The sequence below is a fragment of the Psittacula echo genome (assembly GCF_963264785.1).
Source record: "Psittacula echo genome assembly, chromosome: 1".
In the NCBI taxonomy this organism is placed as follows: Eukaryota; Metazoa; Chordata; class Aves; order Psittaciformes; family Psittacidae; genus Psittacula; species Psittacula echo.
Window position 1 is genome coordinate 83,881,885 of NC_137735.1, and position 15,843 is coordinate 83,897,727.

At 46.3% G+C, this 15,843-nt stretch overlaps 1 protein-coding gene across 1 annotated transcript; it reads right to left on the bottom strand.

The window, feature by feature from the left end:
• Positions 1-1,053: 1,053 nt before the first annotated feature.
• On the bottom strand, positions 1,054-9,349 carry MFAP5 (microfibril associated protein 5; the record flags this gene model as incomplete). The annotated part of the gene is given in 10 exon segments (XM_080614828.1): positions 1,054-1,175; positions 1,763-1,836; positions 2,290-2,377; positions 3,084-3,119; positions 3,880-3,915; positions 5,141-5,176; positions 6,288-6,335; positions 9,032-9,094; positions 9,228-9,294; positions 9,296-9,349. Coding segments are annotated over 10 exon segments (624 nt in total).
• Between the last annotated feature and the right edge of the window lie 6,494 nt (positions 9,350-15,843).

Genomic DNA, 15,843 nt, shown 5'->3' on the forward strand with positions numbered 1-15,843 from the left:
AACAATTCTTCTCCCAAATCCCGTTCCAGTGTGTGAATCCTTTCTGCTTTGTGCAGGAGCTCCCAGGTCAAGAGGTAGGAACTCAAGTGGAGATACTGAAAGCAGGCTCAGCAACTGGAGAGTGTGGAGGTAGCCAGATCAAGACAAGTCACCAGGATAAGTTAATTCACTGCAAGTTCTCAGTACTGCAAAGGCAGACGGGTTCTTTCTTGGGCTTAGGAGCAGCGGCAGCTATACTTACTGCTCCCTGGAACTTGCCTGGAATGGGCATCAAGAGATTTCTTCAATGGGAAGGGAGTGACAAAACAGGGGAGAGAAGGGAGAGTAAGAGACAGCACTCTGTTTCAACATAATCTTCTTGAGAAAAACACAATGCCATAAGAAATCCAGGATTTTTCCTTTTGGTAGCAGTTGTGTGTGAGGGAGGCAATGGGCTTGAGACAAAGAACTTCCCAGAGGTAGTTATAAATGCCATACAGGGACAACAAGGTTTGCATTGGGTTGAGGGCAGTTCATATCCCAGTTCTGTCACTTCTCTAGGCCAGCAGACACAGAAGGAGGCTGTGCCATCATATGGCAGAGGAGCTCAGGCTGACTAGCCATAACCAAACTCATACTGATGTCATGCAAGAAACCTAGACCAGGAGTCGTAAGGCATAAAGATCTGCGCTCCTCCACATGAAATGCAGCTTAGGGCATCTGTACCATTGGAGAGGACAACATCTTTCCCCATGGCTGTCTCTCTGCAGGGGCAGAGCAAGAGAAGACGCAGCACATTTATAAGGACCTCTGGGAAATCAGCAGTTCTTGGCAAGCCAACTAGTTTGAGAGAAAAGAGGGGAGCATCCCACCTCCTCGGCAACAGACTCAGAAGATGGCAACAGCCACTGAGACAGACAAGCAGAGAAGGGACTCTGTATACTACAGCACCTGAAGAAGAGGATGTGAGGGAAGGCAGAGAAGCAAGGAAATGGTGGAGAAATCACAAACAAGGACTTGTCTTGGGTTGTAGGTAGTGGATGATGATTTCTCTTCTCTCCTACTGCTGGTAGCTCACAGAGCATCAGGCCTTCTGCGCTGCTGCTCCAGGAGCTGTCTGCAAGGGAGGTGCAGGGGTTGCCCAGATCGGCGGAGACGTCGAGAAGGAAGGCCAGCCAGCTGGCGACAGATCTCATCTGAAGACATAGCAGACACACACAGGTTGACAGATAGTCAAAATTTCCTCCGAACTCTTCACCACCAGAACAGTTAGAGGTACATCCTTCACTGCATCTACAGAAACTGTTGGAAATGGTGAATCCTCACATTCATGAGGCAAGTGAACAAGTCCTTAGGCTTTTATTCATTTCCTTTTGGCTTTATTCATGCACAATACACATTAAAATCACTCGTATTTTGCTGCAAAAAAGACATTGCATAAGAAATCTAGACTGGATCCTCTTTCTAGTCATGAACAGAAATACTGAGAGTTACTCCTTAACCTCAAAGGCAAGTTTGAGTAAAAGTGTGTCTGGGGCTAATAGAGCATGTTCAAGATTGAGGAAGGCAGAACTCTCATACTTTTTGATAGTACAATATCTGCTTCTCAGAGTTTTTCATGGCATGTGCGCTGGATGCAAGGCTGCACTGCATTAGAGTTGCCCCAGACCAAGTCCAGGGACACTACTGCACATGGATTGCAGTTGGGTAATTAGTTAGCTTGGAGACTCTATCATCAGATGGCTGCAGCTACTCAGCTAGGCTAGCTTGTGCCATCACTCACCTTGCATGACCTCGTTCTCCTTGCAGACAATGCGAGAGCACACCTCCTTGTTTATTATGTACATGCGACGCACACTGGGGGACCACCAGGAACATGCCAAGGACAGAAGCAAAAGGCACAGGGACCCAAAGAAACAAAAAAGGGATACAGGCAATAAACATACTCGGGGATACAGGTAATAAACTAAATTAAAATATTCACTGATGAGGAGGCAAATCCGAAATCTTTAGGATTGGTAAGCCTAGACTAAGGCTGTTGTCAATAGGAAAGTAATCTTTGCCAAGATGTCACATACCTTAAACACAGATTACAATATAGGGCATATTGCAGTTCCATAGTGCTGCACAGATAATAGTTATGGTGCTGTTTTAATTAATCACCCTAAAAGGACACTCTGAGGATAGAATTCATTTTACCAACTGGTTCCCTGAGGGAAGCTCTAAATTTCAACGGAAACAAGTGCTGAACTGAACGTGCCATTTCTGGAGATTTTTTAGGGGTTTTCTTTGGGACTGCTGGTTTCTTACCTTGTAACACAGAGGTAGCTGATACACTGCTTTACTGGCTTGTGGACAGAGTACAGGCGTGTGCAAGGGAACTTTTCTTCACGACAATCTGGGAACACACACACAGAGGTGCAATTCAGGGTCATAGACAAGTACACTCATGCTGGCACACATATAGCTTCATCACTAGGTACTGTCCAGCAGGATTCTGCGGAAGGCCCTTAACCTCTATTTTCCACTCTCTTGTGAGAGATGGAAATGGTTTACAGAAAAAGAAAATAATGCACACATTTCTGATACCCTTGCCTCATAAGGCAGAAGGGAAAGTTGAGTGAAATGCAAAACAAGCCCACTGAGAATCCTCAATTTAGAAGGCCCATGCTGTTAAATGGGAGAGATACAAATAAATGCAGTACAAATTGCAGCCTCATGTTTAAGGCACGTATTTCTACACGTCTGCAATCTCACACTTCGGGACACAAATCTAGTTCCTTTCTTTCCTGAACAATCAGCCCTGTAGCAAACTACGATGGGTTTTCTTGCATTTCCTTCTGAAATGCCAGGTCTTGCCCACTGACAATGATAGAAAATGGAGCCAGCGCATGTGGTCTGGTGATCTGCCAGTTCCACCCCTCCCAGAAGGAAGACTTCAGCTTCCACTACCATCATTTTCCAGTATTTCTAACTCAAGGAACAGGGTGAAGGGAATTCTCCAAGAGATAAAGGTCAGTGTTCAGCCAGCACTTGCCTGGAGAGGTAATAGGGTGGGTGAAAGTAGGTCTGGGAGGGGGTGCAGGCACCAAGCTTCAACATACCTGACGAAGCTGTTGTAGTTTCACTGTCAGACTGAACTGGAAGACAGAAGGTGGCAACATTAGTGCGATTTACCATAATTCCTTCCTAGACATTAGCTTACTCAAAACAAATAACTGGAAAGCTCTTTCAAGAGTGATTTCTAACATGGAAAAGGATTTCATTGCTACTGACAGGAGAAGGTACAAATCCAACATGAATCTAGTGCCAGCAACCCAGCCAACAATGCTAAATATCTGCCCAAGCTTCACCATAAAGCATTACCACTACTCTTCAAAATTACACTGTAAGGGCATCTTGACTTGTATTTCAAAAGATCAGGTAAATTCATCTAGTTGCTGTGATTGCTGTTCATCTAGACAAGAAGCAAAGAAGCCTGTATCTGCCTCTTCCAAGGAACAGTGACTCCTTTAGGAAACCACATCCCCAGACCACTGGTTCTTTAACGTCCATGACAAAGGGTCAAAAAGAAGTTGCTCTGCTATGATAAAACGACCCACCTGTACAACAGTAAACCAGTACATTTTATTATTTACCCAGTGACAAATTGGAAAGGAACCTGGAGAACAGACTGCCAGTGCAAGCCTTCACTGACAGTTACAGAGAACTTCTTCTGCTCCTGTTCACGTGCCATAGCGTCAACCAGAAGCATAGACAAAACACATGTGCGCAGAGAGAATGAGGTTTTTGGGTGTTAGGGCTATGTTTAGGGCAGTCAGGAAAGCAGGATTCTGGGTGTGCAAGGGACTGGGCAAGGTGGGTCCACAAAATTTGGGTCTGAACTGAGAATAAACTCACCAGGACTAAGAAGCACAGGCGGTGTGACAGCTGCAGCTGGAAAAAGAGAAGATGTTCTGAAAGATCCTAAATTCAGCCTCCTTCCCCCTCCCACAGTTCTGCCGGTGGCTCACCACTTCTGACCAGCAGGATCCCACACCTGGTTCACATACAATGCTAATCGTGATGTTGTTACCATTTGATTTGTCAGAGTAACTGCAGGCTCTCCTTGTGAATATGCGGTGTGTCCTAGAGCTGATGGGACACTGTAGAGCACAGATGGGTCTCATGGTACATCCATTGTAAAGATTTTCTTCTTGATCTCTCCACAGTGTTTTGAAGCCAAACTCTGCTGTAAAGTCTGCACATTTAGGCTTTTTCACCAACCAGATGTGTTCTCCCTCTCCTTGCCCTTGCCTGGTCCCCCCCCTTTGAGGTGGGGGCTGTTTGAGAGACTGTCCCAGCAGAGAGACAAACCCTCGCTGACGCCAGCAGTGCTGGATTTGAAACAGGACTCATCTGAAAGAAGTGGGGAGGCTCCTTCTTAAGCCTCTGGCCCTCTCCTCCGTTGAGTCTAGCAGGATCAGTCCAATTTGTAAATGATCACACTCCCACGTCCTTCCCCTGGGTCTGTCTCCATAGCAAGGCTCTGCTCTTTAAGGAGGGACATTGCATGCTGTAAGTGCTCATCTTCCAAGTGTCCTCTATCTACCCTACCTTTGGCATACATTTTACTGCCCTCAGGGACATAGCCACAGGCACAGCAGGGAAAACAGTATTAAAAGACCAGTACTGTAATGTCTCCATCCCACTGCTGCTCAAGAGTTTGCTTTATTGCTGTCTTTCGGGTTATTTTGCCACCTCTGTCTCCTGAGCACTCAAGCATGGCTGCTACTTGTCAACAGACATAAGCTACATCCCAGTGCTGCCCAGTTAACTGGTGAAACTGACCAATTTCCCCCTCTCATCATTTAGTCTCTTCCTTTTTGCAGCCTTCTCTGGAAGCTCAGACTGTGTCACCTTTAGATTTCATGGTTTCCTGCAGTGCAAACAGCTTCAGAGAGCCTGGCATTTCCTTGCAGAACAGGCCATTAACCCCCCTGAATTCACCTCCCTGAATGGGGCACAGAAGGGACTCCCAGAGAGCCATAAATGCTGGAAGAACATTCCTAGATGTCAGAAGTGGGGAAGAGGCATAATGAGCAATTTCTGGGTCTGTGTAGACAGAAGTAAAGATGAAAAAGGAAAAAGAAGCCTGAAGTTGTGAGAGACAGGAGCTTACCAGGGGTGCTGATAAGAGAGTCGGTGCTAACTTCACCTGGAAAAGAGAATGTCCTTGAGAGAGCTTGTCTTTACTTTGTGGTCCCTTACATAGCTAGCCATAGCTAGCATGAATTACCTTCGCCTCCATGGTAGGCTCATGACAGCAGATTCCAATCCTGTAAATACATAAATAAACACAGTACCCCCATCCCAGCCGTACCCATCCCCCTTTTCCATGAGAGGCCTGGGACTGGACTTCTTAGTACAAATGCTACATCAACCATTACTGAACTCTCAGTTCATATTCAGAGCATCTCGACGGGAAAGACAGACATCTGAAACGGATGCTTTGATGGCTCCTGCAGCAGTAGGACAGACAGCTGAGGTACCCACTACAGAAAAGGAGGGAGGCAACTCCAGAACCCAGCCTCGACTGCAGAAATTCATCGGCAGAGGAGTTTCTTTGAAAGGCAACTGATGGCAAGGCTGGGGTAGGTGTAATGGTGCGATGAGGTGTGAAGGAAAGGAAAGCTTGGTGGACATGCTTTGAATTGGCCCAGAAAGCCCTGGGTATTACATATGGCAGGATCATAGCTGGGAGATGCCTGGTGGCTTAGCCAGGGGCTTCAGTTTGTAGAAAATGCAAGTTCTTCTTGTGGTTTTTCTGGGTGCTGAAGCATGGTGCAAACATACATTTCTATCTTTTTATCATTTTATCTCATCATGTCACAGAAATGGAAACAGGTCCAGAGGGATAAAGCAATTTACCCCCAACAACACAACCAGTTTGAAGACCAGCCAATATCCTTTCTCAGTGGCCTCACTGCTAAAGCACCATGCCACTTTGTGCAGCCTTGGGATTTTGCCAAGCATCTCATGGCTGAAGAGTAACCAGCTCTTGTGGATCTCCCACAACCCTTGACTGTGAACATAACTTCATGTGCTAAGTGTTCAGGACTCCAATACTAGTGAATTACTTGTAAAGAACACACACCACTTAGCAGGTTGTCTTGAAGGTCTTGTTTAATCTCCATTGAAAGGCAAGCTCACAAATGTCAGAGGCAAGATAAAAAAGAACAGCACTTGCAATTAAACAGGCTGTAACATCACAGAACATCTGGGTCACACAAGCAGTCTGTAGCACATAATGTGCCTGTAACACTTACCAGTTGCACTTTCCAGTTCTTGCCCATTGACCACCCATGGAAACCAGTCTGCAAGAGCAGAGGAGAGGGGAGTGAAGAAAGGACACAGAGAGAGATTTCTACAGTCTGCAGCCCTTGTGAAATGTTTACGAGATGCTTCTCTGTCCAGGAGACACCACTGCCCTCTGCTGAAGGGAGAAATGATCTCTTTGCCTCAGCCTCCACTGCTGGCTGGGTTTGCCGTTAGGAGACTGTGGATACAGCGGGCCCTGATCCTATCCCTGCTGCTTCCACCAGGATCAAATGCTAGGCACAGGGACAAGATAGTAAGTAACTCCAGATCTACCACCGGACTTTGCATTTCTGAAACCCCATTTGATGCACTTGCAAAACAAATTGCACATTGCCCCTCTGCTCCAGAGGTCGGTCAAAATCCCTATCTCCATTTTATAAAAGAGTAATGGAATTTATTTTCTTGGGGTCACAGATGGAGTAACTGTCAATGTAAGAAACAGACTGCAGGTCTTGTAGCTCCTTAGGCAAATAATTACCCGTCCATCATGCTGCACAGAGCAGATAACCTTTCTCCTCTCAGCACCTGGGTGTGCTGGAGAGTGAGAATGATGAAGGCCTGTTTGTGCATGCTGTCTGGGAAGAGAAGAAATTGAAATTGAGCTAAACTGTTCGTTTGTCCAAATATAAAGGGTGAGAGAGCTGCTTCCTACAGCAGCCGGGAATAGGAAAATATTTCCTGCTAGCCACAGAGGAGGGAAATGTCTGCATAACTGGGGTGTGATGAAGGAAGGAGTTGGCAGGAACAACCCAGTGAAGCGGGGCACTGCAGGGATGTGTGCAGGAGCAGCCCAAAACCAGTACACCCTGTCTTATGAACTCAGCCTTTAGCTTTCTGTTCTTAATGGAAGCACTCATGGGTAAAAACTATCAGGTCTGAAGCTTTAGTCTTAGTTCTTCCTCATTCCAAGAGTCGTTGCTTGCAGGCTGAAGAGGGACTCTTGGGACCCTATATAATCCTGCTCTGCAGCATTAGAGGAGTTGCTGGACCCTACTATTCCCTTCCCCACCCAGCTGCCAGAGAGGGCTCAGCTGCTGGCAATGGACCCAGGCAGAGCCAGACATGCGTAATGACTTGAGTGCACAACGTAGTGCAGTCCAAAATGTTCCCTGTTCTGGCTAATCTCTTCATGGTAACAAGTAGAGGAGAAAAAATTACGTTGAACACTTTCTCACTTGTTTCTGATACAAAACGAAGGACACAGATTCTGAAACCACTGCAGAGGCCAGCGGTGCCAGATTTGAAATAGGAGTCATACACAAGAAGCAGGGAGGCTCCCCAGCCTTTCTGACATTGAAAATTCAGCTGTTACTAGCTTTTCTTTTTCTTTCCTCTCCCTAACAGAACCAGAAAACTGGTCCAATTCTAAAACAACAGAAGTGACGTGAAACCTCTGCATATGAGAGGAGACAAAAGAAGTGACTCTCTTATCCAATTTTCAGTCACTTGAACTTACATTTGCTTTGGTACGCAATTCATATGCTTTATAATCAACTGGACTTTACTGTCCAAGTTGCAGTAAATTCATCCTTGAGGTCTAAAACTGCTATCCTGATTCACTGCTCAGTAGCTTACCCAAAACCAAAAGAGACAATGAGAGACCAGCTGGTGATTCCTGTTATTTTCCAAGTTGAAAAAAAAAATAAAAAATAATCCAACAACTGAAAAACAACAACCAAAGGAAAAAGAAACAACTAACCAACCCAAACCAACCCAAAAATGATGAAACAAAACACACAAAAGTAAGAAACATTCCTCTCAGCAATACATCATAAAAGCTACAGCCTTTTTTTATTTCCTTTAACTTTGTAGGTCCCCTACAAGCTCATTTCTTGGATGCCTCACCTCCCTGCTTCAGTCACAAACATGACATCCTCGACTATGCACCTTTACAGGTAAAAGTGCTGCTACTGGCGGCAGAATCAGGCTTCAGCAAGAGGGAAGGACCAACGAGAGTAGATTGGAACACCCTGATTTGATTGTAATAGGTGCAGTCATCTGTCTCCTACATACAGCCTTTCCTGTGCTAGGCTTTTTCCATTCACTGCAATTAATCTTCTGCTGTCTGTCCTGAGTCTTCAGACTATAATGTCTAAGTAACTCCAAGTAAACAAAGATGTGGATCATCAGACCAGAACCACAACAACAAAAGCAGAGAGATGGTTTCAACTATGGAGGTCAGGTTTCTCACAACTGCTACACAAAACACCTACAAAAGCTCCTGGCAGCTGAGTGGCCTGGAATGGGGCCACTCTTGCAAGAATCACTTGTGACAGCAAATGCTTCACAATGATGACAGAACACATTTTGTGGAGCACTGGGAGATGTTCTGCAGATCATGCCAAGCCAGGTAGAACAGCAGTCTACAGTCAGCACAAAGCACAGTTACCCTTATTTCTCAAACCAACCTGGCTGTTTTGCTTACCCAAACATCCCTGCGGGGGAAGCTGTGGACCGCTGTTTCTTGTAACACCCAATACTTAATGGAGAGTGGACACATATGGGAACCAGTTCCCAGTTCCTAAATTTTTCTTCACAATCCCTGTATCTACTTTGCCTTTCCTGTTTTGGTCCTTCCCCTTTCATTGTCCATCTACGTGTCTTTCTCCTTAGGTCACTGCACATCAGCCTGTGTAAGAAACTCTGTGGGGCCAGGGTGGAGGAGAAATCCTCCCCCAGCACAAGGACTCACCAGCTGAGAACAAGGAGAGTGCTAAGAAACACAACAGTATACAGGCTCCAGAGGTCTTCATCACTGTGGAGTGGAGGAAAGAGGAGTCAGGGGACAGCAAAGGCTGGAACTGGGATAACCTCCACTATAGCACAGAAACTCTTTGCTTGCTGCCTCCATTTCCCCCACAAGTTGGCCTTCCTAGCCTCCCTCCTACCCACTTCCCTCCTCATCTGGCCAGTTTTCCAAGTGTTTCCAAAACGTTTTAGATTGAACACACAACTCACATCTGCTTGCTTTCTCTATCCATCTTTCTTCATTCTCCATCTCTTCTCTCATCCACACGGCTAAGCCCCCCTCCATACACACCCAGCATGCAAAGAAAAGTTTACCCTTGTTATCTCCCTCCGCTCTCTTCTACTTTTAGGTTATCTTGAGGAGCACTGAGAGAATAGATAGGGTCCCCATCACTTACTGCAGCCCTCGGTCTTCACTCCCTGCAGCAGCCGCTCTGTCTTTCCCCTTCGGCAGTCCCCCCCACTCTGGCTATTGGGTAAATCACATGCAGCCACACCCAGAACACGTTCTGCTTTTAGTTGTCTTCAAAATACAATTTGGGGAAGGAAAAAAAATAGCCAGCGAGATGGTGGGATGTGGTGTCATCATGCATCTGGAATGATGGGGGGAGCGAGGAGAAGCAGCTCACACCCTCATTCCAGACTTTATGGTTCTCCGAAGGGAACCCGCTCCTCCCATTCCCCCAGGACGGCCCAGCACCAGGGATGGATTCTTGTGTCTGTTGTGTCCCGTTCCATTTCGCCCTCCTTAGAAGTCCCTCCTCTCCTCCTCAGGCGCTACATCCAGCCTTGTTTCCCCACTCAGCTCCTGCCTCTTTCCACCCCAGCCCTCCGGTCTTCTCCTCTTTCCCTGCCTGCCTTCCGCACTCTGGGGATCCCGCATCCCTGCTTGCCCTAAGGGACGGACTCCGTGTGCCGCGGTGCGGACACGGGCCCGCCCGGCCCGCGCTGCTCCGGCCGGCGGACACGGGCGGGACAGTGGCAGCGGCGCCCCGCGGCGGGGGCATATGGCGGGCTGGCCCGCAGCCAATCGGCTGGCAGCAACGGTGGTGACATCACCCGCTTCTGGCGCCGGCGTTTCCCGACGGGATGAGGACTGGGAACGTGGATGTGGATGTGGATGTGAACGTGGATGTGGATGTGAACGTGGATGTGGATGTGGATGAGGCTCCCCCCCCCAGGACCAGGCTCGTGAGCAGGGGGGAACACGGAACAGGCACAGGGTCCGTTCTGCAGCGGCGTTGCCGTTCTGGCCAGGCTGAGGAAGGTGGGGAATAGGGAAAACGAGTGGGGGAAAAGAAAAATGGGAGAGACATAAACGGAGAAAGGAGGAGGAAGAATGAGATCTGACCCTTCACTGTCATTCTACAGGCTGCCTTGTGCCTGCCTCCAAGCGCGCTGCATTTTAGGGTGGGGGGAAGCCCATGAGCCCCGCTGTAATAGCCACTCTCCCTTAACCCTTCTTCCAACATCAGCCCATGTCCTGATGCTTTCTGAGAAGCGTCTTTCCCCTTTACTGTTTCTGGAATTGCTCCTACGGGTCTGAGGAGGCACTGGCTGGACGGTGCCCCCTGTATGAGCTTCGGGGCACTATCTCAGTCAGAAAGCTAGGAAATAACCTGAACTCCTTACAGCAGTGAAAGATGGAAACCTTGCAGAGGAAAGCCATGTCCCCTAAGGCTTATCCTGGTAGCTAGGTAACCCTTGTTTGTTTTCAGTAAGTTGAGGACTAAGAATAAAATCCTATAATGCCTTGTACACAGTTACTAAGGAAATCCTCACTATGCCCTCACTGTCTCAAAAGACCCAGAAAACTGTTACCTGCATGTGACATAACTGAAGCTACCACTTCTTACCTAACAGTGACTGAGCATCGGTTGTGGCAGTGCTCAAGAGAAAAGACAGAACCACTGCTCCTTATTTCTGATCCTCCTTAGACTTGTGGGGGAAGCATCGGTGGTGGACCATAACACAAGAGGGGTAGAGGGGATGGGGAAAGCTAGGCATTTCCCTGCTCAAAAGGGCAGCCCTCTGGACCCAAGCACCATCACTCTCTCACTGGAGTGAGACATCACCATTCCCATTTTCAGGGACTGGCTAAAACTCAGTCCACCGGAGATGGTCAAAAGGCAATTAAACAACCAAAAGAAAGTGATAGAGGTTTGAGGAATCCTCTCATGTTTTCTGGAAGTTCGCATGGCAGTGTGCTTGGGCTACACCTTTCCACACTGCTTGCTTTGGTTTTTGGTTTTTGGTTTTTGTTTTTTTTTCTGTGCCCTTGTGTTGTCATTCAATCCTCTGTTACTGCCTAACTGATAACTAGAATATCTCATGAGTCCAGGACACGTTTATCTGGAAACTCTCAGTGATGTCAAATGCACTGGTCTAGCGATGTGCTGATGTACCACCATCTCCCACAGAGTGCAGGATTCACTTCTAGTCCTGGGCAAGGTTTCTTCTGATTGCTTTTGAGCTTTACTTCTGTTTCTTCCACTGTGTCACCTCCTCCCCCAACTGCTCCGTAGATGCCTTGTGCTCAGCACCACTCGTCCATTTGGAGAGCTCAGTGGAGGTGCGGGGGATGCTCCTGCTGATGGAATCGCTGGCTGGGAAGCTGTTCAGTATTCCGTATACCAGGTAAACCGCAGTGAACTGGTCTCTTGCTGGTTTTGCTCGTTGTGGACACCGGAGGGAGCTGCAGCACACCGGCGTGCGAAGCCCCATTTTGACTCTTGAAGTCCAAGCACATTCATTCTTCAAGAGATGTGGCTCTGTGTCTGCAGGCCCCCATCTAGTATGAAGGCTCTCGGCTTAGCTCTCCTGTTTGCCAGTCTACTGGATTCACAGCTGTTTAACCGGTTTGCTTTTTGGGACAGAAAAGAACCTTGTTATTTTCCCCTCACCCCATGCTTTTCCCATGACATTGACAAAGATAGCTGGACAGCCCTCATGAGCGGAGATATGAATAATGAACATCCTTCTGCACCTTCTCTTCTCATTCATGATGCAATCTTCTGCTTTGTGTGCAGCCGTTCTTCTCCAGCAGAGGGTATCTTGGGGACATCTACAGCATATGACTCAAGGTGAAGTACTCTTCCCTGTTAAAGTCAGACATTGGTGCCACAGTATGGTGTGAAGCAGAACTATGCCACAGTAAATAGCATAAAGAAAACACTTTTATCGTGTTTTATTGTGTACACTTATATATGCATATATTTTATATGCATAAGCATGTATCTGCTTACGCTGCACTGACCACAGTACCTGTAGGTGCTTTACCTGAGATCAGACTGTGATTCAGCAAAAAAGTTTTCCTCCTTCCAAGCTGGTACTGATCCCATTATGTTACCAGGGATGCTGTAGCGATGGTAGAGTGGAATTTTGGATGAGACACAAAATCAGTCTTCCTGGAAATTAAAACCTCCTGGTGCATTTCACCCTGGCGATTACTGCAGGTATACTATTTGGGGCAGAGTATTTGTAAAGGTCTTAGAGAGGCATTTAAATGCCTGCTGATTTCTCTCCCTCTCTGTTTCCCTAGCCTTCATGTACCCTCACAGTAACACAGCATTAAGTTACATCTGAGTGATGAGAAATTAATGAACTGCTGTAAGATGTCTGAATGTATCATGTCAATAATGCAGCACTTCTGGTTACGTCAGTTGGGGCTGAAGTGAATTTTCTTGGCACCCACATTGCTGATGGGCTCCATAATACCTGAGGTCTGACACTATCCTGCAGTTGTTCCACTGGTGTTCCTGAGGTCTTCAGCAGGAAGGCATGAGATGAAGGCCTGATCCATCTGTCCCCAGTTTTGGGAGGTTTACATCTGACTTTGTATGTAACCCATTGTAGAAATACAAAGACTGCAAAGTACAGGAGCCTGGGCATGACTCACCTCTCTTTGACTGATGGTCATACTTTCTATTGTCACAACTACAAGAATAAGGAATTCTTCACCCCTTTATTTCCAAATCAACAAACTGGTGTTTAGGCAGCAGGCAGTTCTGCAGTCACAAAATACCCTAAGGGAGTCCACAAAACTCTAATTAATACTTGCCCAGCTTCTTCAAATCAGTTCAACATTTGCTAAGTGTTGAGAAAGAGAAGAGGCAGTCTGTGAGCATTTTGCTGTTTGGTTGGTGATTTGGCCACATGCTTCAGCTTCTCATGGCCAAGAAGGCTATGGTGAGAAGTTGTCAAGACTGTTCTTCTTCCCCTGCTGTGCTTTGGGGTTTCCTTCCCTTCTCTCTCTATAGTTCTTACTATCACAAACGTCCTTCCTTTCTGGTCCTTTGTACTGTCTCAGGGCCAATTCTTCCTGGCTGTTTCACATGTCCCTCTCAGTGTGCCCCCTTCTTCAAGCAGCTGAGGTCAAACACAGCTTCCCTCAGGGTACATTTTCTGAGACCACTCTCTAAGGGAGACAGATAACACTTGAGGCTTAACAAATATATAAACCCCACTGCTAAGCCCAGTTATGTATGTCCATATAGACTTTGGACCACATAGAAACACCACTTTAATTCAACTAGCGCAAGTTTTCCATATGGATGAGGCTGTGGCCACGAGTTAAACACCAGCAAAGACACAATGGATTCCTCCTTCCCTTCTCCCACCTCTTCTGAGCATCACAAACCTTGGATCAAAGTCAGCAGGATTAATCCTCCCATTACAGGGTGGCACTGGAACAGTAACCGTACCTGGCTAAACAAGTCACTGCTGGGAAGAGGCTATTCTGATGTTCAATTTTGCAGTGCTGAGGCGTACATTGCTCTGAGATCCTTACACAACCTCATGAGCCCACTAGTGGGGCTACAGAGAGCACTGGATATTACAAGATCAAATCAGGATCATCTCACAGCGCCTGAATGGGGCTTGGCCTTTCAGTTGAAAGTGGCATTGGAGGAAGGGAGATGTATAGGTGCATACATCAAGAGGATGCTTTATGGGTGCATAGAGAGTATGGGAGCAGGAATAGTAATTAAAAATAAAGTAATGACTAGTACACCATAGCATAGTATTGTATCGTATTGTATCGCATAGTGTTTATTATTATAAAATAGGATCCCCCATAAGCTTTCAAACATAATGAGGGAAAGGGACAAAAGCAGCAACTTTAAAAAAACTTTACTTTAAATTATGTAACATTTAGAAAAAAGATCTGTGGTCAAGGCCATATCCAAAACACGTACACTGTTGCACTTCTCAGTGTCAGCATTGACAGCACTTATCCTGCTTCTGAAAGGAGGTAAGAAAGGAGAAGAGCGACTGCACGGAGTAGAAGAAATGCAAATGATGCTACATGTTAGCAGACAAACTGCTAAGAGTTCATATTGCGGGGAAAATTAGGAAGCACCACTTTTCAGGTTTTATCCGTCCATTTCCAATGCCTTCACAGGGACTGTACAGGCTGACTTATCTTTTCAATGCTCATTTAAGTTTTATTCTACAGTTGATATTAGAAGAATTTGAACAGAGATTTTGGGCATTACTGCAACTGCATTGCTATAAATCACTGTCTCTCCTGTAGGTACAGCTGACTTTAATCAGATCATTTGAATTTTCTTCTGACCTCCACCTCTGAAGTCACTATTCTGACTTTATGGCAGACTAAAACCAAGGCAAGTTATGTTAACGGAGATCTGTCCTGATGTGATATGTGTACAGGTGAAGGGCCTGCACTGATTTACCTCACCTCAGTTTTAAAGAGATGAAACCAGCATCAAGTGTAGGCCATTCTGCATCAACATGCACACCTTTACAAGATGCCTGTGAAAAGGCAACAACACTGGAAGCTGAAAAACCTAATTTGATATTATTCTAATAATTTCTTGCCTCTGTCCATCAAGTGCAGCTGCCCCAATAAGTACCTTTTTATGAAAAAAGACTTCAACTATTCACCCATTATTTCCTCACTTGTAATTGTTCTTAGAATAAAAACACACTGGAATTTCATTTGCATGCAGCTGTATGGAATATTTGCATTCAAATAAAAACACGCTGGATTTGTTTCTTACGATATCTAAATGTTATTTCATTGTATCAACCTAGCCTCTTTAGCAAGGCTCCTTTGGCTATTTATTGTATCCTCCTTCAGTGTTATTGCTGTGCCTGCCATCTCGGGTCTTTCTCCCATTTATTTCTTTCACGTCTATTTCCTATGCTTTCTTTCTCCTGCATCTAAGATCTAATATTTTTTCTCCCCCTCTTTATTTCTGCATTTCTTTTTAATTTCTCTCCTCTTCTCCATATGTCATACTGTCGTGTCCCATTCCCCCTACATCCCCTCCGGGCTCTTTCTCCCAGCTTCTCTCTCTGCACAAGCTTTTCTGACTCTGGCTTTCTCTCTGTCTCCCTGGTTTCCTTTCAGTCACCTTCACTGGAATGTTGGCAGAAACACTTTTTTTCTTTGAAAACAAAGAGACTAACTAAGCAAATGAATAAATGAAATAGCTGGAAGAGGATGGGAGGTTTCAGTTCCAGAAGGGTCTGTATTCTGCGAGATTTTTCTCACTTCTTAATACAGGAGGAGATAGTTGCACTGCCTGCCCACCCCCAGCCTCACAGGGAGCCAGGCTTCTCCCTCCCCTGGCGTGAGGACCTTGGCTGGGAGTGATGGATTGCACTGCAGTGAGCCTGGGAGCACTGCAGGGAAAAGAGGGGGAGGGATGGGGAAGGGAGGAGACACGCTGCCAGCGTCAGGACAGGAAGGATGTAGTGGGGCTGAGGAGAGGGAAGTGGAAAATGGGGAAG